At 38.2% G+C, this 25,100-nt stretch overlaps 1 protein-coding gene across 4 annotated transcripts in view; it reads right to left on the bottom strand.

Annotated features, from left to right (window-relative positions):
* Positions 1-398: 398 nt before the first annotated feature.
* LOC131033962 (uncharacterized) overlaps positions 399-25,100 on the bottom strand; it is a 48,501-nt gene continuing 23,799 nt past the window's right edge. For all 4 annotated transcript variants that reach the window (XM_057965283.2, XM_057965285.2, XM_057965286.2 and 1 more), the window contains one exon: positions 399-1,025. In XM_057965283.2, the coding sequence (XP_057821266.1) occupies positions 672-1,025 (354 nt within the window). In that variant the 3' untranslated portion in view covers positions 399-671. The remainder of the gene's footprint in view (positions 1,026-25,100) is intronic.

Below are 25,100 nucleotides of genomic sequence, written 5' to 3'. Positions count from 1 at the left end.
ATAATTAATATGATGTGCACCATTTAAATATTAATAATTTGTCATGTTCTATAAAAATCATATAGTAACCTAATAATCATTAAAATTATTTAGTATCAATGACTACTGATGTGCAATGCACCTTATGCATAATTTGGTTTTGAAACCTGCAATACCTAGTTTGAGTGAAATATACCCTGGCTGTATTATTTCAAGTCAATCATCATCATTTAGTAACCAAAATGCCTAATGTATGTGCCTGCAGAGAATGCTTAGATGAAGCAAAAGGGATTTCCCACAAAGGATGGTGCGTTTGACTTGTAAGTCTAAAGAATATAGTATTTATCCTGGATTTCAAACTTTGCACTAGATGTGAATGGGGACTTAGAGTCTTCCACAAAATAGTTGACGAGAGCAACTCATAAAAAATTAATAAATCATAATTTTGAGCACTGAACAGGGTAGTTGGCTAATGCAAGTGTGCATACCTATAAGAGGCAGCATGTTCTGTGGATAAATTGTTACTACAAAGGAAACACAATCCAAGCCATTAATTTATTTATAAGAGCAATGCAAAGGGCAGCTCAAAAAACAGATTGCTTTTAGAAAACCACGGATTCATTGCCTTAACAATTAAGGACCAAGAATTAAGAAAACATCTTACATGAAAATAGAACATTTAATTCCAGAAGTTAACTGGATCCAGTCACACGTTGTGCAATCCAGCCCAGCCCATCATATAGTCCTTCCCCTGTTAGAGCACAACAAGCTTGTATGTGCCAATCATGATTTTTTATAGAATGTAAAGATAGAGCATCACTAATCTCTGCAGGAGTCATTGCTTCTTTAAGGTCCTGCTTATTGGCAAAGACAAGCAAAACTGCATGTTCAAGATCTTCATGCTGCAAGAGTTTAAAAAGCTCATCTTTGATAATTGCAATCCTTGCCCTATCTGTACTGTCAACAACTACCACAACAGAATTTGTGCCTCGGTAGTATGTTGCCCATGATGCTCGAAGACGTTCTTGACCACCTAAGTCCCATACCTGAGGGCAATTCGTTGCAAAAGAACTCGTTGTAAATATATACTTTCATTATGAAAGGCATTTAAGAGACTACAGTAATGTTTTACAACAGCAAAGCCAATCACTTGCCTACCTTAGGCAAGACACAATTTCTCATTATCATTGCTAATTAATAATCTGGGAATACAGTGTTAGCTTATCAACTACTGACATTATATTGAAATTGAACATTATAAACGCGCAAAAAAACATCAAGCTGGAAGAATTCAACAGACAGAAACTTCACTATAGTATTTATAAGTAAAAATACGTATTTTGCTACTGCCTGGAACATGCACTGGGTTAAAGCAGCTAGTGGAGAAAGGCTAAAATATTAAAAATAGTAGATTTCATCCTTAAAAATAGTAATAATAAATGCTTTAGTGCTGTTATTGTGACAGTGATAACAGGTGAAAGTTCAGGCCCAGCTGGTAATGACTCGGATATAAAAGGAGAAAAAGAAAACTCTCTGCAGGGCCAGTTTGCCCTCCAAAAGAGTTTTTTGGTGCTCAAATCACAGCCAGCCAAGGTGGCTGGAGAGCTGGGCATTGGTAGCACAGGCACAAGGATCAGGTTTCTTTTGGATAATGGTGGTTCTGCTGCTGCTATAGCATGGGTACGTGAGCCAGGGGGTAGAGAATTTTTCCTGATTGTCAGAATGCCACTAGCCCCTTAAATACCTACGATGAGTTTTGTAAAAGTATTTTGTTGCAGCCAGACACCTCTTATGTTTCTCTCCTTGTATGAATTGTTGTGGCTGAATCAACTTGACGCCCTGATACTGTTTGTGCTGACAAGCCAATAAGTTTGACCTACACGCCCACCTCAGAGTCACCTTTCTCAGGAATCTTTTAAGGGTATTCATTCGGTCCAACAGTGGAAGCTTCAATATCCACTGTTTTTTCTTCCTGGGGAGCACGCCTTTGTCTTTTTCAGACTTTCCTCCAGATCTCTACCTTCCTGAGAAGCTCAATGGTTCAATTTTTGGAAATTTGGAAAGCCTCTCTATCATTTGCCCTTTCATGAGGCCATATTTGCTCTATCATTTGCCATTTCACAGAAAAATATTGATACACTGAATATGTTTCCTCGTAATGACCCACTGTACTAGAAAAGTTCAGGTAAAATGACAGTGAAGGTCACAATAATTTTAGAAAATGTATTAAATTTGAAAAAATAACAACATTGTCAAAGAAAAATGGAGAATGGAAACTATGGAAAAGAGAATACAGAACAAAATTTAAACCAGAAGCAAAGCTAGCAGAAAGGATTTGACAATAACAAGTTTAGCACATCTAATAACCATTCAGGTCTTGTCACAGAAAAGCACACAATGAAAACTGGTGAGAAGAGAATACTGAATAAAGGTTGAACCAAAAGCTAGTTGAAAACATTTGCCAGTAAGAATCTATTCATATCTGATAACTGTTCACGTCTTGTCAAAATTGATTATAGTGAGAAAAACACAATAGATAGTTTCCCAGGATAACTATTTTCTGTCTTTTTCTAGGGACAGTTTCTGCTGATGCAATGCTGTAGCCATATCAATACTTGTCTGCAGATCAGGATAAACAGAAAACACTAAAGTGAAAAACAATTATGAGTGTAAACAGTGAGAAGCAGTGAGTCAAAAGCATCAAGCATTGACATAGAGAGCTTTGGTGCCCTACTAAAAAATGTTATGGTTAAGTGTTCCTTCAATTCATGCTCGTCTGGCAGATTTCTTATATTTCATTCCAATCAATATAAGGAAAAAAATAAGCCCCATTTATGATGAGGACATCTAATATAGTGAATATTTTAATGATAAATTGATAATTATCAAATATTTATGAATCATATCAATATGCAAGTAGATGGGAATAATTAAATTATAAAAAGCTAGGTTGACAGATAAAACAGTTTAAATAGGCAGGAAGTGATGAATTAAAACTACTCACATCTGGAGTAAATATAAAGGATCCACCGGGAATGAACTATACTATAGGCCAACAACTGGAGCAGCTAAAATAGTAAAGGCAATAATATAAATTAGAAGTGGACAGACAACTAGGATAATGAAATGTCACTGAGAGATTTTTATCCCGCATATATAGGCTTCTATAACATATATTCATGACTTAGAAATAGTCATATCAATTCGTACCAAAGCCTAACGATCAGACCCTTCCCATTTCTGAATTTTTGAGTTTCTCTAGTCTTTAATTCACAGATTGTGTATTTGGAATTCCAGATTGCTAGATGTCTAGACTTAAGTTGCCAGTTTATATTTTCAAATAAGTGATTCAATTTCTGCTCATCAAATTTCTATAGATCTGGCCTCCCATTTTTGATGAGCAGTTCAGTAAATCCACCAAACTCCAGCCAAAATTCCAATTTGCTCCAATTATTCATTCAAAAGATCCACGACCAACAGCAGAAAACTTCATTTCAACTCTTCTTTATGCAGCTGATCACAAAAATGTTACAGCATCTCATGGGGCAACCACTGAACTACCATTTTCATTCCTTTCACCAGCCCAATTGCACAAACTGTTTTGTGTTGTACATCACATTGTCTGTTTCCGAGTTTGATGGCACAATCAATGGGGACATGTTGGATGCTTATATTCTCAATCAGGGGGCATAATTCAAGATATAATCACATCTCGGCTACAATAAACTATAATAGTGAGCACCCATATGAACAATCAAGCTCTCATCTGATCACAATCTCACATCCAGCATCTTTAAGTAAACAGGGCTACCAAAAATTGTTTACTTTGGATAGATTCTAGCATGCAATTTTACCCATAATTTGCAAACATGGTATGGGTTCTTGCCAAACTCACGAGAACTTGCAAGCAAATCCGAAGACCAAATTCTTGCCAAGCTAGTCAGTGAGTCTCACCTGCAACTCACAAGTTTTTCATGAGCTCTATCTGCAGACTCCCACAAAAAACAAATTCACAAACCCTTGATAAAACCCTAGATTTTTGTATCTTTTGTCATTTTTGTCTTCAGCAATTAGGATCTCAGCAGCATAAATTGATGATTTGATTTTCAAGCGATTGAAAAGATTTATCAACAATTGGTTCAAAATTATAAAAAATGGCATGCACCAAAAGGACCCTAGGACTTGAAGACCTTAATTCCTGCCTCCAAACTCCACTAGAGGCCCTAATGGGAGCTATTAGTGATCCATAAACTAGGGTAGCTATGTCACACTCAATCATCAACAAATGGCTTTAATGAGAAGCTCTCAAAATTATCTCAACACACACCAACACAGCCTATAATGGATGCCAAACATAATGACTATAGCAAATAAAGGGAAAACATAGAGAACTTCAAACATGTGGAAATAAAAGAACCTTGCAATCACACATTTTCAGAGACAAAGTTAACTGTGGAAAAACATTCAAATGGGATTAAACTCCACAAAGAGCAAGAATTTGCTCCTTGAGCCAGTAATCCAGAGTCCTGCATGTTTATATGTTGCCTCTCAATTTTTACAGAAGCTCTACTTCACCAAACCAAGTTCAATCAGATCCATATATGCCTTAAAGATGACATTTAAATACAGCGACATTCCCAGCAATGGAAATTAAGGACCAAAGCCTCCCTAATGAGTGATAGATTTCTACCTCCAACTCCATGAAAAGGATTCTGCTATTCCACACATGGAACTGTCCAAAACCTAGGTGAATTAGCCCCATTGGCTCAGTATACAACCTACTATAAATCAGTTATTACCACTACCAAATGGGACAACAACGACCACTCAATCTAGATGCCTAAAGGGAGCTGCTTCGCCACATTTGCAGTAACATACTTCCTCCTTCACTCTCCTAACCAGTCAACCTCTGCGTGGCTCCAGCAATCTCTACCAACCAGCCCATCATGGAATTTCAGCATTCACTGTCAGCCAATCATCTCTCATATAATGGCTTCTGCTATCAAATAACAGGAAGGCTTCTCTTCCCTCCATTTCGTCCACTTTTGTCTCTACACCTTCTGTCTACCCATTCAAATATGCACCGGCTAGGAAAGTGGATGATTGCTGCCCTGAACTGTTGCTGCTCAGTAGTGAGTAAACAGCCATCGTCAAGGGGACAAACCAATGCCACCTAGCAAGGAAAATAGTCACAGTCCTAGGTCAAGAAAAGAGGGCCACCAACAATAGGAAAACAGTGTCCAACATGATGAAATGCACACCCACCAAGAAATAAGATCTGATGCACTCAGAAGAGGAAAAAACGCCTGGGCAGTTAGTAATCTGAAAGGAAAGATGAAGAATCACACACTAAAAAGCGTAAAAACATTGTTGTCTGGGATTAAAGTCACCCAATCAAGGGAAAACAGTCACTGTCAAAAAGACAAAATGGTGCCTCCCATCAAGGAAATAGTTATTATCAAGGGCAATGAATAGTTGTCCCAATTAGAGGGAACACGATAATTGCAAACACAAACTGCCCCCTTGACTTCCTCTCTCTTGTTGATTCAAAATCTGCTACCACCAACAAATACCCACATGGCAGTTTATGTCTTTTGTGCAGCTGTTGAATGCTACCAAACTTGCTCAATTGCATGCCCTAGCCATTCAGCCACACCTACAGCATTAATGCAAGCAAGCAATAGGATCACCCCCAACAGGAATAACCATTAATACAGGCTATCAAGTGTTTCTGTTGGATAATTACACAACAGTTGACAAACTACTAGGTTCTGTTAAGACAATTTGAAACACTAGTGGCCTTTGTTGCATGTGAAATTGCTGCACCACAAAGCACCAGCAACATTGCCGCAGGTGCCGCACCTACAGCATTAATGCAAGCAAGCAATAGGATCACCCCAACAGGAAAAAACATTAATACAGGCTATCGAGTGTATCTGTTGGATACTTAGACAACAGTTGACAAACTACTAGGTTCAGTTAAGACAATTTGAAACACTAGTGACCTTTGTTGCATGTGAAATTGCTGCACCACAAAGCACCAGCAACATTGCTGCAGGTGACTTTAAACTATCTTTATGGTTAACAACGCACTATCACTAGAACCCATGCTAGCACAATTGAAAATAAGACCTTGGGGTTTCACATCTGCATTCAATTGTTTTAGGACAAGACAAGCTTGTTGGAGTTGTTATAGGTGATTGCACGCAATTGACCTGGGTGTTTATTGGAAAGAATAGCATAGAGATGATAGAAGATTCCTGAAAAGCCTTCTGTCATTAATCAGATCAACTCAAGTCTAGTTAATATCTGCGGCTAGAGCTCGGCCCATTATTCTCATCTTGTCATGTTATAGTCGTTTGGGTGTCCATCTTTTAATTGCTAAACAGGACTTAAGTTGATTTCTCAAAACAGTAATTAAAATGCTGGACATGCCTCTATTATTTTCTTCATTTCTTTGTCATAAAGCCACAGGTTTCATATCCATTTTTACCGCTGGAATTAAGATTTAGAGGGCTTCAATATGAGTAGCTGTGAAACTAGTATTTTTTTACTCTGAATCGTAAGGAAAAGAATACAAAAGGTATAATAAATGTCACTGTACACTTAAACTGCTTCCTCTTGAACTTGCCCCTTGACAGATGTATAAATCATATCACCAGGATCTGAGATTCAGTTTGATTTTGGTACGTGATTGAAAATTTATTTCTGTCACATATCTTGTGATTTATTTTTGAACTTTGAACTGCAATAAACTAAGACTTTGAAAGTTCTACCAACTTCTAGAAAAAGTTCAAAATAAGATTCAATAAAGTTTTGAATTAGATAAATAAATCAAACAAATACCTCATAGCGAACAAACAAAAAAAGATTCCCACTAAATAATGTTAAGCAGGATAGGAAAAATGAAAAAAGGGAACCCCCATTAAATGGCAAAGTGGTGCAGGAGCACCCTAGGTTTAGTAGGTTCAAAATTAGCATTTTGGTTTTGTTTGATGTTCTTCCATGTAATAAGGTCATTTAAGACTATGTTATGTGTGCTGGAGTCCATATTAGGTCGCTAGGTGTGTTGGAGTGTCAAGTTGCACAAGTTGTCAATTTTGCTAAGTGTTGTAAAAATTGCAAAACATAGAATATGAAGAGCCATAAGTTGTAAATGTGGGAAATTGAACAGTTGTAATTTGAAAGGTAGTTAGTGATTGTTGAGGATCTGTTGAAAACGGTTTAAAAGGCCTTGTATGGTCAAGAACAAGGGGGTTTTTGATGTTTTGTAAAGATTGGAAGCAATTAAATTCTATTTTCCTGCATTTTCTGAACGCTTCTTTGCTGTTTTCTTGATGGGTACAGATATGTACGGAATTTGTACGACCTGAATGTGGTATGGTTGGAAAGATAAATGAGTTACCTTTCATTTGGTTTTGGTTTGGTTGAATTTCATTAAGTTTGGCGAAAGTTATGGCAATTTTAGTGCAGGCTTCCTGGAACTCTACCTAGGGTTTACTAGTTTGGAAAAAATGGCATAACTCTTATTTCCACCATTGGATTTTGATAAGAATTGGAGGAAAGGTCTGTAATAAGGTCCTTTTCAGTCTCACCGGAGCAATTGGCCTATTTCTTTGATTTGTGAAAGATATAGGTGACTGTTCTTTTCTCTTGCATGCATATTTGTCTAATTAAATCTAGTCAACAAGCAGAACAGTCAAGTTTTGAAGCATTCTGTACAAAGTAACCTACCTTGGTTCTGAGATATGTTGTATAAGGTCCAAATGGGTGTCTGAAAATATGTTTACATTTTTTATGTTGTGTCTGCACTGAAAATTATGGCCAAAAAACCCAATTTGCTGTCCTAAACAAGCCTATTGGAGAAATAGGACAGTCAATTTTTGAGCCCTTCACTCCAAAGTAACCCCTGTCTATTTCAAAATATGTTGTCAAATGCCAAAAAGGGTATCCTAAATGGTGATCAGATTCTGGATTTGAGACCTGGTTGGGAAATTATGCTAGAAAAACCCTGTTCATTGTCCTACAAGGCCTAGGGTCAAATTGTGAAGAAAATCACTTTATTTGAAGTGTTAGGATTTTGGCAAAGAGTCGTTTGAGTTGGTTAAATACAACCACCCTGCTCTGCATCACAAAGCCTTACACAACTTTGAAGGGACCTCCAAAGGAAACCCTAGGATGCGTGAAGGAGGAATAATCAAAGATGTATGTAGCAATATGACTATTCCAAATGCCATTCACATGGAAAAAGCTTCCGACAACAAAGCCAAAGCTATTGCTCTAGGCTCTAGTGTCAAGACAGATGTAATCTCCTTGCTAAATATGACTGCAAATATTTATCAAACCTTCTGCAAATATTATTTTAAATCAGCTGCTCTGGTATAGCTTATATTGTCACAATCAAATATTTATGGTAAATAGTTGACGGAATTAATAATACAAACCCTAAATGTGTATCAATGACTACCCACAACATTAACAACTCGGTTGTAAAACCAAACCTCATAAACCCTAAAGCACATTTACATTAATGGGAATACCCAGAAAATCTGCCTTGCATTCATGCAGGTTATATCAAAGCCTAATATTGTAGGTTGAGCTCATCATGAAAGATAATTGCAGCTTTAAATCTAATTTACCAAACTCCACAAACTAGATTCAACCATAGTTTTGCACTAAGTCACAGAAATCGCCGTATTTCAAGCATGAAGGTCAATTTTGATCAAATTTCAAACCTCTTAAAAAAATACGTTCAAATTCAGCCCAAAAATCGTACGGCCAGACGTCATTTTTTGAAATTAAAGCGAACATTTAAAAAGCGTTTATTTTGGGGGGGTTTTTAAACACGTTTAGGGTTTTTTAAGATTGTCGGTGTATTTTTTTTATAAAAGGTTCATCTCTGCCTCTGTAAACACAGAACTCCCATTGTGCGTGGGTCGTCGTAGCTGTATTTTTTCGGCGGAACTCAAAGTGGGTCGCCATCGTTGCAAGCCTGAAGGGTCGTTGTCACTGCAAGCCTTGCCATCGCTGCGTTGTCTGTTGACCGTCGTTGCGTTGCCTGAAGGGTCGCCACCACTACCGTCGCTGCCATAGCCAAGCCAAGTTCCCAGTTCGCAGTTTTGCCGTGTTCAGGTAGGCGCCCGCCCGATTCATTTTTTTTCCTTTGCCATTGATTTTTTTTTGTGCATTCGATAGTGATATAATTTATTTTTATAGTTTTATAAATTTTTTTGAAGAAATATTATTGTGTTATATATTTTATTAGTCAATTTTTTCATTATTATAAAAAAATATATACAAGTATTATAATACTTGTATATATTTTATTATGATGATTTAATGATTTTTATTATATATTTTATTACAATGACTTTTACTATATATTTTATTACAATGACTTTTATTACAGTTTAGCATAAAGGTGGAAGATTTTTTTATAAACGTATTATAATACTTGTATATATTTTAATTATTTGAAAGCTTTATTACAATGATTTTATTATATATATGTTTTTTAGAGTTAAATATAACAAATATTATATTTAAATAAAGTTTTAAACTTATTGAATTATTTTTCTTTTTGGAGCTAAAAATTAACATGTATATTTTTTGTTTTAATGTTTTTAAATAAAATTTAATCCATGTTTTAAATATCAAAAATCATTTTTCTTCTAAATTGGACAGATTGTAATGACTCCCAACAAATCAACTTCAAAGGGATGGAAACATGTGACCCACAATAATACTTATCTTCATTGTAACTTGTGCCCGAAAGTTTATACCGGAACTTTAACAAGGATAAGGGACCACTTGCTTGGTATTTCAGGGGGTAAAGGTGGAGGTGTTACTGCACGTCCAAATGTGTCCAAAGAAATTAGAGCTATTTTAGACAAAGAGCAAGCCCCTTCGATTTCAAGAAAGATACAGGTAGCACAAAAGAAACAGAAAATTGAAGAGGATGTATCTAGATCCACATCTATTATGTCTTCCTCTTCAAGTCTACCCAAGGCCACATAGGCATCCAAAGAGAGTGGAACTTTGAAAAGTCTTTGGAAACCAGTAGAGAAACAACAGGTGGATGATGCACTAGCAGATTTGTTTTACACAAGTGCTATTCCATTCAATGAAGCTAGAAGTCCGTATTTTCGCAATGCAATTCAAAAAGTTGCAGAGTTTGGCAAAGGGTACACACCTCCTACTTCTGAGGCTTTCAAGACAAGTCTTTTGGAGAGGTCAAAAGTAAGAGTGACTGAGAAACTAGCTGAGGTCAAAGCCTCTTGGAAGGCAACAGGTTGCACCATATTGAGCGATGGATGGTCAGATATATGTCAAAGGCCATTGATCAATGTTTTGGCGGCTTGTCCTGAAGGTGTCGCCTCCTTGAAAGTAATTGACACCATGAACCACAAGAAAACTTCTAAATACATATTTCAAATATTAGAGGAAGCCATTCTTGAAGTAGAGGTGGAAAATGTGGTTCAAGTGGTAACTGACAGTGCAGTAAATTGTGTGGGAGCTGGAAAACTGATTGTTGAGAAATACCCACAAATATATTGGAGTCCATGTGCAGCACATTGTTTGGATTTGTTGCTTCATGATTTGGCTAAGTTTCCATGGATACATGAAGCAATTCATAGAGGGAGAGCAATTGCAAACTTCATAAGAAATCATCGTCTCACATTGAGTCTTTACAGGCAGCATGCATCTAGGGAGTTGTTGAGGCCTTGTGACACAAGATTTGCTTCATTTTATATCTTTGAAAAGAATTGTTGAAGAGAAAGCAGCTTTGAGATCTGTCGTTTGTTCCAATGAGTGGGAAAATTCAGCGCTTTCTAATAGTGCCAAAGGCAAGAACATAGAGCAAATTGTTTTAAATAGTAGCTTTTGGGAAAGTGGAACAAAGGTTTTGAGTATATGTGAGCCAATTGTTGGTGTGCTTCGTATGGTTGATGGTGACAAACCTTGCCTTGGCATGCTTTATGAAAGCATGGATCGTTGTAAGGAAGCTATTCAAAGAGCACTAAATAATGTAGATGCAGAGTACATGGAGATATGGGCAGCAATTGATTCCAGATGGAAAATGATGCACACACCTTTACATGCAGCAGCTTGCTATTTGGAGACTAAGCTATTTCATATTGATCGACAAGCTGATTTGGAAATTATGAAAGGGTTTCATGAAGCCATTAGCAAATTTGAACCAGATCCAGCAATTGCATCTCTAATCAAAGACTAAAATTGGCTATACAAGAGAGCAAAAGGGTTGTTTGGAGTAGCAGGAGCCAAATATGATATGACACGAGATGCGGTGCATAGTTATGGATGGTGGATGAGCTATGGAGCACAAACTCCTGAACTTCAACGCTTTGCCATTAGAATACTGAGTCAGGAAGCAAGTTCATCAGCTTGTGAGAGGAATTGGAGTTGCTTTGACCATATCCATTCCAAGAAGAGGAACAAATTGTTGTCTGGAAAGTTGGGAGATCTTGCCTACATTTGCAGCAATTTGAAATTGTTCATGAAGAAATCACCAAGTGACTCCACATCTTCTTCACAACAACGCATTCCACAAGACATAGAAGTGCCAGTTGCAGATGAGCCTGACTTTCTTGATGAGGAATTGGATAGTGGTACAAATGATGGTGCTACACCATCTGAGCCAAGTGCTCTTGATGACTTAGAGCTTTTCTGAAGTTCTAAAGTCTTAAATTTTTATTGTAACTTTTTAAAAAAGAAAACATCTTCGCAATCGTGATTTCACATGTTTCTTATGGTTTATGCTACACCAACTGAGCCAAGTGCTCTTGATGACTTAGAGCTTTTTTGAAGTTCTAAAGTGGAACAAAGGTTTTGAGTATATGTGAGCCAATTGTTGGTGTGTTTCGTATGGTTGATGGTGACAAACCTTGCCTTGGCATGCTTTATGAAAGCATGGATCGTTGTAAGGAAGCTATTCAAAGAGCACTAAATAATGTAGATGCAGAGTACATGGAGATATGGGCAGCAATTGATTCCAGATGGAAAATGATGCACACACCTTTACATGCAGCAGCTTGCTATTTGGAGACTAAGCTATTTCATATTGATCGACAAGCTGATTTGGAAATTATGAAAGGGTTTCATGAAGCCATTAGCAAATTTGAACTAGATCCAGCAATTGCATCTTGTTGTGACCATTTCACACATCGCCCCATCGCAAATGGGGACCCCCCCCCCTCTTTTTGCTCGCCTTTTGCTTCGTTTTTTAGGATTTTGTTAGTCAGTTAGTTGTCTGGATTTAGGGTCAACCCCTAGGGTTTTTATTTTTGTCTTTTCAGGCCAAAATCCAGTCGTTTTTGAGAGCTTTCGAGCTTCCTTTTCTAGGATGCTAATTTTGAATGCAATAAATTCGCCAGAATGGTTTAATGTTCAATTGGAATGTTGATGCAAAGCTTAATTTGTCTAAGTGTTGAAAGTGAAATGTGTATTTTTGTCTGATTGAATATTTTTGACCAAATTTTGACCTTTATGATTTTTGATCCTAGGCATTTGAAATGATTTGTTTTCGCCTTGTGAAGTGTTTAAATGTGAAAAATCATGTTATTTTGGCCTGTAGGAGCAAATTCGCTCCTGTCCCTCAGTGAAGGACGGGAGCTCGTTTTCAAATATCGCACTATTCCTGCAGAGTTCAGATGAATTACGAATTGTAAGTGATGGGAAAGGCGAGATCTTTCCATTGAATATAAATTGAAGATTTTCATGAACACAGAAATGCCTCCAGGAGGAAAATCGCTCCTGTCCCTCAGTGAAGGACCGGAGCTACAAATCAAATTTTGCCTTGTCCTTGCGAGATTTCGACGACTTGATGATTTGAAGGGGTCCAAAGGGAGATGCTTTACCAGATGAATATAATTTGAGATGCAAACACGAAGGAGAAGGGTCCAGAATGCAAAGTTCGCTCCTGTCCCTCAGGAAGGGACCAGAGCGAAGTACCTTATAGCTCCTGTCCCTCAGGAAGGGACCAGAGCGATGTCCTTCATTGGGCAAAATCCAGGCAAAAATCAAGACAAGTTTACGTTCAAAGGCAAGGAAGAGTGTGAGATGAACGCATTGAATACAAATTGAAGATTCTAAAACGTCTGCAAGGGTCCCAAAAGGCCTAGTTCGCTCCTGTCCCTCAGGAAGGGACCAGAGCGATTTTTGTTATAATTGATTTTCTTGCCAAGTTGCAGACGATATCAAGGCATGGATGAATGGGGTAGAGCATGACGAGTCCGTTGAATATAAATTTGGGACCTGACAAAGTGGAATGAAGGCCACAAGGGATGGATCGCTCCTGTCCCTCTCCAAGGGACCAGGGCGATACGGTGGTTCAAGGCCGTTCCTCCAAGTTCAAGACCTTCTAAGACAAGGAACGAGGGTGGCAAGGACATTTCAAGACATCTTCATCGAGCACAAGCGCTTAAAGGTCATCACAATAAAGAGATTTACACTCTAATACCCAGATCGCTCCTGTCCCTCAGGAAGGGACCAGAGCGATATCTCTATAATGGCGTAAATTTCAAAAGGTAAACAAGTTTCGAGCAACCAAGAGGGTCAAAAGGACATCATTTCACGTAATGAAGATGATTGCAAGTTGGTAAAAACAAGAACAAGCACATAATGATGAACTTCGCTCCTATCCCTCAGGAAGGGACCAGAGCGATGTTGGATATATTGGCCACTTCATGCAAGATTTACGTAAGGTCAAAGTTTTGCGAGATTGTAGAAGGTCCATGGCATGATTAGAGGGTGATACAAAAGGATTTTGAACGTAAAATGATCATCAAATTAAACATAGAGACCATATCGCTCCTGTCCCTCTCCAAGGGACCAGGGCGATTTGCTTTGGATTCTTCGTTTTGCTCCAAGTTCATGCCAAGTCAAAGCTTCGCAAGGTTATGCAAGGTCCAAGGCGTTCTTTGAAGAGGACATGCAAGTGTTTTGAACGTCCAAACATTGTTAAACATGCTAAAGAGCTCATATCGCTCCTGTCCTTTGGACAAGGACCAAGGTGATCCCATCAAAAACACTCATATTCCTTCAAAGTCAAGGCAAGGCGAGGAGGGACAAGGTGAGGGACGGCGTTTGGAAGACATCACAACAAAGATCGAAGTTTAAAGTTGCTAAGATTAAAGAGAAAGACATGGATCGCTCATGTCCCTCTCCAAGGGACAAGGGCGATGATCCCTCTAAACGTCCGAACACTTCATGAAAACAAATGGAACAAGCGTAGAAGAAACGAGCAAAGATGTTATTCGCTTCACAATGAAAGTTCGAGGATCAAAAATGCATATTGAACATGAAAACATGGAGATCGCTCCTGTCCTTTGGACAAGGACCAGGGCGATGAACATCCAAAGGCACTTAAGCACACATGCAAGACGATCTAACTCAAAGGACCCATCAAAATGATCGATATTGAACATGGAAAGGAAGGAGATGAACATTGAAGTTGCAAGAATCAAGACAAAAATCATGAATCGCTCCTGTCCCTCTCCAAGGGACCAGGGCGATGAGGTACGTCCCTTTCATTTTCATAATTTTGGCGCCAAATAAACATTTCAAATTTCCCTTAAATGCTAAGTTCGATAAAATTGAAAATCCTATTTAAATTAGCATTTAATATGGTGTTGATCATTTATTAATTATTTTGCCTTTATTAAAAATCGAAATTTATAAATTAAAAACGAAAGGCATTTAATTAATTATTAATTAATCTATAAAAAATCGAATTGGAGCGCTTTGGCATGTAGGTCGGCCTTGTTATTTAATTAAAAATCATTTAAAAATCGTTCAAAATTGCTATATTTTATCAAGTCGGCCTAAGGGATGAATTGAGGTGCAAGCGCTATATATAGGGGGGTGAAAACTATTATTTTCACATCATTATTTTTATCCCTCTACATGCGGATTAAGGAGAAAGAAGATAGTGCGAAGTGTGCTTGAAGGGGTGCGAATTCCATTCAAACCAAAGGTGGCGCTAATACATCAAAGGTGGTGCGATACTTCATTTGAGTGAATTTGCCAAGAGTTGAAGACCACATCAAAGGCGAACTTGAAGATCACGTTGAAGACAAAGGTGGCGAAGTTGATCTTTTGAGGAGATAACATTGAAGATCATTTATACCTCAATTTTGCCTAGGCGAATTTTGTCTTTTTGCATTCTAGAGTTAGCTCTCTTTTGAGGTATGGCGATTTGATTTTATTGCTTTTATTCATTCATCGTCATATTTTAAATTTTGAAGTTTTGAATTTTGGTTCTCTTAGCTCAATCGTTGTTTTAGGAAATGATAACTCTAGAGACTTATCATGACGTTTCCTAAAAACTTCTCTCTCTAATCTATGTTATTTATTGCAAAATCAAGTTCTTATAATGAAATGGTGCGTAGGTATGGCGACCCCGAAGGCGGGAGCATCCACCAGTCGCTCAGCTCTCATGAAAGAAGATCAGAAGACCGAAGAAGTGGAGACCAAGATCGTGTCGAAGTGGAGCAACATTGGAGATACAAACTTGGGGAACTTTAGCACGAAGAAGTTTCGAGAGGTCCCTTACATTGGCAAGCCATCACCTGTCGCCCGGAGAATAATAGAGAGTGGCATCATCAAGGCGGTCGGTTTTCCTCCAGCTATTCAGTGCCACAAGTTGATGATCGAGTGTGCCCGTCACTACAATCCACAGTCCAGGACAATTGTGTCCAATGAGGGAAACACTTTGGCGTACCTTTCAGAGGAAGCTATAAGTGAAGCTTTCCATCTTCCAGAGCACAGGGACATGATATACAAGAGCATTGAAGGAGTCAGATCAGTGTACGACGATGATCCAGATGCTTGCTTAAGCATAATCAACAAGAACTGGCTACTCAAGAGTCGTCCCCGTCTAAGCAAGGTACCAAACACACCGCACAGGATTGATTTCCAGGAGGAGTACAGAGATTTGATTACTATGCTCAACAGAGTTACAGGAGCACCTCATGCCTTCTATTTTGAGAAGTGGATGTTTTACTTCATCCAGGTGATTGTTCAAGGAAAGGGTACAATACATTGGGCTAGGATAATTAGCCATTGCTTAGACGTACAGTTGAGGAGACTCAGGGCTACTAGGTCCTTCCACATGAGTTCATACGTCATCTATGCTTTGATCAGGAGTGTTGAGTATGCAGGTCTACCTCACAGAGGAGTGATTGGAAGAGGACCCGGCGAGGTCAGAGCTTGTGAATCTTATACCTACTTGCATCATCCGTCAGGGAAAAACTACAAGTTAGTCAATGATACCTTCACGATGAACATCACGAGGACGTTGCAAGGAGGGATTCACAATAGATTATCTCAGGACGCCCAGGAATTCATCAAGAGGTACGGTGCTTGGTTCATTCAGTTTCCCAAGTTTACTTACATTAGAGTGCATGGATGTCCTTTAACTCCATACATGTTGCCGAGGTATCCGACAAACAGAATTGTGTTACTTGAAGTAACAAGGCAGTTGGCAGCATATGTAAAGGCATTCAGACACAGACATCAGAATGGAGTCCAAGTACCTATTATTTTGGGTAATTCAGTTGAGGTATGTCCTAATGTCTTAGCCATGGATGACGCAGAGAAGGAGTTAGCCTTGTATTCTTTTTCATCTTTTGCTTGGAGAGAGAGTTTTGATCCACATGGACATTTAAAGGAGACGGTCGATAGAAGATTTAGACATGAGCATCAAATTGAAGATTTTATGATGAACCTCCTAGATGATCTTGAAGTGAAACGAAAGATACATTCTAGATTGCCTTTGGATTTCATCAGGAAATGCAGGATTTACAGAGTGGCCGACCAAGCTCAGGACAATGGCAGGCATATCCAGTCTTCCTATGATAGAGAAAGCAAAACAATAAGGTTGGATTGGAATGAGCCCGGGATCGTGGATTTAGATACTTTGATGGCACCAGTCTTGTCTTGTACTCGCAGATGGGTTGACATTCAGCATCAGAAGTTAAGAGAACAAGGCATAGCTATGTCTTTTACTTTGGAAGAGAAACCAGCCGAAGGTGGAGCTAGTGTGAGTGAAGGCAATCCTAATCCTAGGAATTCAGGTGAAGGTAACCTTCGATGTGCCAGTGAAGGCAATCTCCATCCGAGAGGTTCGAAGAGAAAGGAAAGATCAGAAAAGAAAGAGCCTTCCAAGAAAAAGCAAGGGGCCAACAAAGATCAAACACCAGGTACTTCTTCTAGACCAGAGAACAGAACAACTCAAGTGGAAGAGTCCATGGAGTCTATGGTACAGAATGACAAGCAGGAGGAAGGACAGGCACAGCATGTTTCGTCAGATGGATCTCTCCAAGACTATGATTTAAATGAAGATAATGAGATGACATCTCCTCCCAGAAAAGAAGAAATAGTGCATAAAGAGATTCAAGTTCAAGAGACAAGATCAAATATCCCAAATTGGTTGAAGGAAAGATTGACTAAGGTGATCGTAGTAGAAGACGAAGACAATGCAATTGATTTAGAGAGCCTTGTTGGACGTTCATGTGAGGTAACAGAGAAGAAGAAGGCTACAAAGATGTCCAAGATGATTCAAGATGAGACTGGATCCAGAAAACTGCAGATAGCTACACCGGCAGCAGACAAATATGAGGGTGAGATCCTAGCAGAGGATTATGATATACAGACTATTGAGTTAGGACCATCCACTGCAGAGCAGACAATGGATGATGCTACCGACACATTTGAGGCATTGAAGGACAAGCTTAGAGAAGAAGTGGAAAAGAATAGAAAGCTTGAGAGAGAGGTCGGTGCATGGAGAACATATTTCAGTCACATCAATGAACCTTTGGGACGTCAGGATCCAGTTAGATCACCAGTGCAAGCATTGCCACTTCAATCGATCAATGAAGCAGAAAGGTTTAGGAACCTGGTCCAGCGTACATGTAATTGGATGGATAGATCTCATACAGTGGCCATAGAGTTTGTTACAAGGATGACGAAGATCATTCATTAGGCTATCCAAGTTCTTGAGATAATCCACAGATTGATGGTAACAGTAGCTGCATTTGCCCATACCAAGGACGCTATCATTCCTGTCTTGAAAGTTATAAGACACACGTCCAGAAGAATTTTAGCGCAGGAGAGGATCTTGGAAGGTGATTCTCACAGTTTATTTCAGTGGTCAACCTTACTCCATATAAAGAATGTTCTCTTCGAGGACATCAGTGTTAGATGCGGTCAAGTTGAGGAGGTGATCAATCCGATCCAGGACAGAGTATTTGAGGTACTTCGTACCATTCTTGGCAGAAGGATCGAGGTCGAGACAGATGTGGATATGCAAAAATTTGAGGATAGAATCAAGATCATCTTTTGCAAGGACGCAGATGTTACAGATGAGCAGTATGATCAGATGTATGCCACCATGCTCCTGATTGATAGAACGAAGGAACTTGAACCTACATGGGACGCAGCTCTTCTAGATGCATTTGATCAGGTCATCCACTTAGAGGAGAGTATGAAGAATCTTCCCGAGATTCCAATCACAGAAATCGAAGGAATCGTGACAAAATTCATTGCATATGCTAAGAAAGAGAATTGGAAAGGGAATAAGATTCTAGATGAAAGGTTGTTACAGATGACATGACACCTTATTTCTCATTGGTTGATACCTCCTAGGTTTTTGTGCCGAATTTAATATTTGGCTATGTATTTAATATTGTTCAGTAAAAAGGAGGTCATTTGTAACAAACCCTAATTAGGGTTTTGGTGTCATGATCTTGTCCGTTGATTTACTTTTAATCTGGACCTTTCATTGTAACTGGGGATGCTATTTATACCCCCATTTTTCATTTCATTAAGAAGAGAGTAATAGTCAATAGTCGAATAGTGAAATAGTTGATGTAAGAGAGATTAGAGTTAGAAGCAATTTTATTTTGTAGCAAGATTGAGTCTTGAAGAGAGAAATTCAAGCAATTGTTGTACATGATGACTTGGAAATCAATAAAATATTGAAGTTATAGTGTTTTGTTGCAAACTTCTTGAGTTATCTTCATGGTTGTTTGATATACTTGAATCGTGCTCAATCGAAGTAGATTGTTAATTTGAAGGACTAAGTGTGAAATTTGATATTTGGTAGGATTCGTAGTCCAAACCACTAGCTTCTTGCTGATTGTAGGAAAGCCTTGCGTGGTCGACTGGAGAAAACTTTGAATCCTTTAATCTTCAATCATTATTGTGTCTTGGATATGTACCTTCGTAGTAGTGTCCTTGATCTTTGATGCATTGAATACCATTATATTACCTTAGAAGATCGCACTAATTTCAATTGAGTTGTTATCTTATGGCAAAATTGAAGTTGGTTGAATCTTACCAAGTCCTGTCCATACTAAGTCATTCATAGGGTTAGGCTAGATTAGACCTCTTTTTAAACCCTATCCTTTTGCTTTTTTTTTGAAAGTTCCTTTTTAGTTTAGTAAAATCTTCGAGCTTTAGAATGCGTAAGACCCCTTGGAGGAAACAGCAAATCACATCATACCACTAAAAAAGCTTGTCCACACGTAGAGACCCTACTAAAAGAACCTTGGAGTCTACCTAACTGATCCTTTTTGCAGATCTTCAGCAGTTAGAGACTATTTTCTCAAGAGAGGATAAGATGCCTATTGGTATTTTATTCTGTGTATGATTGTGTATAAAATACACGTCAACACATCTCTAATCAAAGACTAAAATTGGCTATACAAGAGAGCAAAAGGGTTGTTTGGAGTAGCAGGAGCCAAATATGATATGACACGAGATGCGGTGCATAGTTATGGATGGTGGATGAGCTATGGAGCACAAACTCCTGAACTTCAACGCTTTGCCATTAGAATACTGAGTCAGGAAGCAAGTTCATCAGCTTGTGAGAGGAATTGGAGTTGCTTTGACCATATCCATTCCAAGAAGAGGAACAAATTGTTGTCTGGAAAGTTGGGAGATCTTGCCTACATTTGCAGCAATTTGAAATTGTTCATGAAGAAATCACCAAGTGACTCCACATCTTCTTCACAACAACGCATTCCACAAGACATAGAAATGCCAGTTGCAGATGAGCCTGACTTTCTTGATGAGGAATTGGATAGTGGTACAAATGATGGTGCTACACCATCTGAGCCAAGTGCTCTTGATGACTTAGAGCTTTTTTGAAGTTCTAAAGTCTTAAATTTTTATTGTAACTTTTTAAAAAAGAAAACATCTTCGCAATCGTGATTTCACATGTTTCTTATGGTTTATGCTACACCAACTGAGCCAAGTGCTCTTGATGACTTAGAGCTTTTTTGAAGTTCTAAAGTCTTAACTTTTTATTGTAACCTTTTGAAAAGAAAACATCTTCGCAAGCATGATTTCACATGTTTCTTATGGTTTATATTTTATAAATGTGCCATCTTTTTATAATGACTTCAAATCTATTTAGCAATGTTAAGCTATTTTGATAATTTATTAGAAGTATACATATATTTAAAAAATAAACAAAATTATACAAGGCAAATTTTATCCGATTTTTTTTTTGAATTTTTCCCTCGTCAAATTTCATCCGAATTTCATGGTCGTCGAATTCTAATTCAAATTTGAACCTTGTGACTTAGGTTTTGCAATAACAATAATAACTGAAAATTTCATCATGATATTACATTAGGATGACAACAACCCAAATCACAAATCAAATCCACAATACAAGATAAACTACAAACTGTAATAATAATAAATAGGTCAGAAATGCTTTACAAAACACTTTTACCACAGCAATCTCCAACTGAAATACAACAATTATAATGAAAATAAAAATGGCTAACCAGCCATAACAATAAACTCTAACTACTCTACTTAGTTTGCAACAATGCTACAAGAACAACACAAAGCTATCACTGCTTGGTCTGGGATCTATTGATGTGTTTTTTATGCACCTCAAACATAAAATAAAATACCAAGGTATCTTATCCTCTCTTGAACAAAGTCTCTCAAATGCTATGCTTCACAATCAATGAGACTACTCTAAGGTTCCGAAATGTCAAGTCTTGATGTGTGGATAAGCTCAATGGTTTGATGTGATAATGTTGGAACCACAAGGGGAATTACATTGCATGTGAATGCTTAAATGTTTGAACGTTACTAGAACTTGGGACTAACTCATCTAACAAAGAAAGAACAAAGGAAAGGGTTTAGAGAGTCTAATCTAATCCTGGAATGTAGCATGTAGTGGATGACTTGGTGAAATTCTACTAGACTTCGCTTTGACATCAATCAACAACTCCACAAAGCTAGTGCGATCTTCTAAGGTAAATATATGGTGTTCAAATTACCACCAACAACAAAGACACCATCAAGGCGATGCATATCAATGTGTGAATAGCAATTGGAGTTAAGCTTGAATAAGGATTCCAATTGACCACACAAGGCAAGTTTACAAGCAGCAAACTGCTAGTAGTATGGATATATGAATTTCACCATTAATCATCCACAAAAAATTTCATTCAATTAACCAACATTAAAACAAATGAGAAGTACAGACCATGCAACATGTTGAATCCACATACCAAAATTCAACATAACTTCAATGAAAAACAATATGTCCATTGCAACAAGATCTTGCCAACAATCTTTACCTTCTCTCCTCATCTACTTCTACTCTAACTTCTAATTCCTAATTGCCTTAGCAACTATTCTTCTACTCTTATAAGATTAGCCCTCTACTATTAACATTTACAAATGAGAGCATTGAGCTTTATATAGAGGCCTCATTTACAATGAACGACTCAGATTGATTCACAACCAACGGCCAAGACCGAAAGACAGAAACCCTAATTAGGGTTTGATACAACCACCATTACATCGGCCAATGAGAGATGAGGATAGGTAAGATAAATAATAGTTGATGTAGGGCCACGTGTCACTTATTCCCTCCTTGAATGAATGTCGACTTGCAACCCTTTTGATTGGACGAATGGTGACTGGAATGCCATCTCAGCTTGCCTTGTAGATCATCACAAGTGTGTGTACAAGTGTGTGTAGTAAAGTGATATCTCTTGATATTCGAAAGTTCCAAGCTTGATGATGTGATGAAGATCACATCACCCACAAGTGATCGGATTGATCTTCTAGTCTTAGGTGATCTTTGTTCCATTGGATCTTTCACCTTGAAGTCCTTTACCATCTTGATTCATACACGAAGTTGAGACCTTCCATGCTGCCATTGCGATGTTGTCCTTGCATTGTTTTCTTTGCTGAGGGATCTTACTCATTCCCTTGCAATCATTCCTTGGGTGTCTTGATATTCATGAATGTCCCAATGAAGTTTGTTCTTACAATTCCTTGTCCTAGACTTGGATTCCTTGGTGGAGTTCCTACTTCATGTTGTGGAATCCCTTGTGCTCATGTCTTCGATTTGTCTTTCCTTCATTTGTTCACCATCATGGTGAAGTTTTCTTCATGTTTGAGCTAGTCCTCATCTGTGCTTTTGGAAATCCTTGTCTTGAAATCGTCTTCCAATCCTTGAAATGTTGATCTTCCTCATTCACATTTGTGATGTTGTCCTAGCAATATGCCTATAAAGTCTTTTCTCCAAATCATACCTTTATCTTTTCTTGAATTTGAACCTTGATTTTCTTCATTCTTGCATTTCATTTGCTTGTCATCTTGGAGCTGATCCTTCGTCATTTGTTGCTTTGAAATGTTGAGCCATTGGTATCCCTGCAAGTTGCATCCTCTTTCACCTCAAGCCTTGATCATTTGAGTTTCTTCATTCTTGCATTTCATAGCATCATTTGAGTTTCTTCATTCTTGCATTTCATTTGCTTGTCATCTTGGAGCTGACCCTTCGTCATTTGTTGCTTTGAAATGTTGAGCCATTGGTATCCCTGCAAGTTGAATCCTCTTTCACCTCAAGCCTTGATCATCATGTTTCCCTGCTTGCATTGAACCTTCCAAGTCCAGGAATGATACATTGTCTGGAAATGCACCACTTAGTGTCAGAAAACCATTCCCTAAGGTCCAATCCACCAATTTGTTCAATCGGATTTTGAAATCAGATTCTCAAGCTCTTCTAGTTCTGCATATGATTCGCCTCAAAAATCTGATAGAAATCATATCTGTCTGTCAAACGATGTGCCCCAGGTCTGCCCCATAAATTTGATGTGAATGAGCTTTAAGTTGATGATGAGAATGGGGTCTTGGATACCCCCTTCGCTCCAGATCTGATGTGTCACAACCGTCCTCATCATGGGACTCCCTTGGCTTGATGAATTCCTTCCTTGGATCTGCTTGAACACCTTGATTACTCTATGAGGTTAAGTCCTCCTTTCACCTTTCATCCTTGCATTGAACCTGAAAAGGAAACATTAGGAATCAAGAAGCATGAAAATATAAATGAAAACAACATCGACACTATATCAAACAAGCTTTAAAGTCCCCCTAAATCTGGAAATGAGTATCTAAGTCCGGAAATGATGATGCTAGTTTGAGATCATGACCAAATCGTAGATAGTAATTGTTCCAAATCTGGATGTTCTCAGCTGAAAATTCACTTTCAATCCAACCTCATCTGGCCTTCGCTTAGCAAGGAGATGAAGGCTTTGATCTTTGATCAACCTTCTGTACGATTTGGAGTTCTGATTTCTTTCCTAAATCCGCTGATCCTCTGCAGGTAATTATCTCTGCCTTGAATCGCATTTGAGTTGGGGTGCTGGTCATGTTTTATCTTCTTCTATTTATATGTCAATGAGTTGTCTCTCCAAAGGTGGTGTTTCTTCTCCATTTCCAGCCGACTTGCCTCTCAACTTTTTATTTCGCACCCTTACACTTTCAGTCGACTTGCATTATATTTCATGATTTGATGTTTGTTTCATCTGTTCTTATTCAGTTTTGCTCCTTCATTTTCCACTTCACAGGGAATGTGGGATAAATGTCATTGCAAATCACCTCTAAGTGGAAATTCAACCTGCATAAGGACTTGGTTTAAATTTGATTTTTCCTTTGTTTTCTTCCACCAAATGCAACGGTGGAGAATTGTTATTCATGTGGACACATTTCTCCTTCAGATTTATCTTAAAATTTCCCTTTGAAAATTTACTTTATATGCAAGTGGGAAATCGACTAGTATAGGGACTGGGTTGTCCTGATGAAATCTGATCAGACTTGCACATTTTCAGCTCATGTGGAAATTTGAACTTAATCAGAACTCCTCTTTATTTCATTCACTTGTCCTAATTTCATATGGGTAAGTTAATCTATAAGGCCAGGAGGGGAAAACCAAACTCCATCAAGACTCCTACTTTCCATTGTTGTGTCCTGAGTGGAAATTCCAAGGTCATCGGGACTTTCCACAATAAAACCTTCATTTGCTTTATTAACTAAGTCCCGAGAGTGGAAAAACATGGGTCATCAGGACTAATGTATTTTTTGCCTTGTAAACTTTCTTTCCAAGTGAAAAAACGACCCTCATTGGGACTAAACATTCCAAACATGTCCCAAACTCATAATAGGTAAATTGGTGCTCAAAATGGAGGGGAAAAATGACCACCATCGGGACTGATTGATTTTACCTTATTTTCTCAGTGGAAAAACGTCTCCCATCGAGACAAAGCAGATTTTCATGACTTCCATTGCTCAAACTTGACTTTGTTCATTCATTTGTGAAGTGGAAAATCACATTCTATCAAGACTAGTAGATTTTAACTCTTCTGCATTGTGTAAAAATGATCTCCATCATGACTTTAAGGACTTTTAAATTTGTTTTGCATTGTTTTGAGTCCCTGTTGATGTGTTTTTCATGCACATGCAAACACAGAATAAAATACCAAGGTATCTTATCCTCTCTTGAACAAAGCTTCCCGACTGCTGAAGATCTTGCCGAAGGATCAGTCAGAGTAACTCCAAGGTTCTAATATGTAGGTTCTCTACATGTGGATAAGCTCTTTGCGGTACGATGTGATTTTGCTAGAATCACAAGGGGACTTACTTTCGACGACCTGAACGTCTGATTTGCTTTGGATATTACTGGAACGTGGAATTTCACCGACCTTGATTTTGAAAAAAGGAAAAAGGATAAGGGTTGGAACGGGATCTATTTCTAACACTAAGAACGTAAGAGCAATGAATGA

The sequence above is a fragment of the Cryptomeria japonica genome, chromosome 7 (genome assembly GCF_030272615.1).
Source record: "Cryptomeria japonica chromosome 7, Sugi_1.0, whole genome shotgun sequence".
In the NCBI taxonomy this organism is placed as follows: domain Eukaryota; kingdom Viridiplantae; phylum Streptophyta; class Pinopsida; order Cupressales; family Cupressaceae; genus Cryptomeria; species Cryptomeria japonica.
This window is presented reverse-complemented; position numbering and strand designations above follow the sequence as displayed.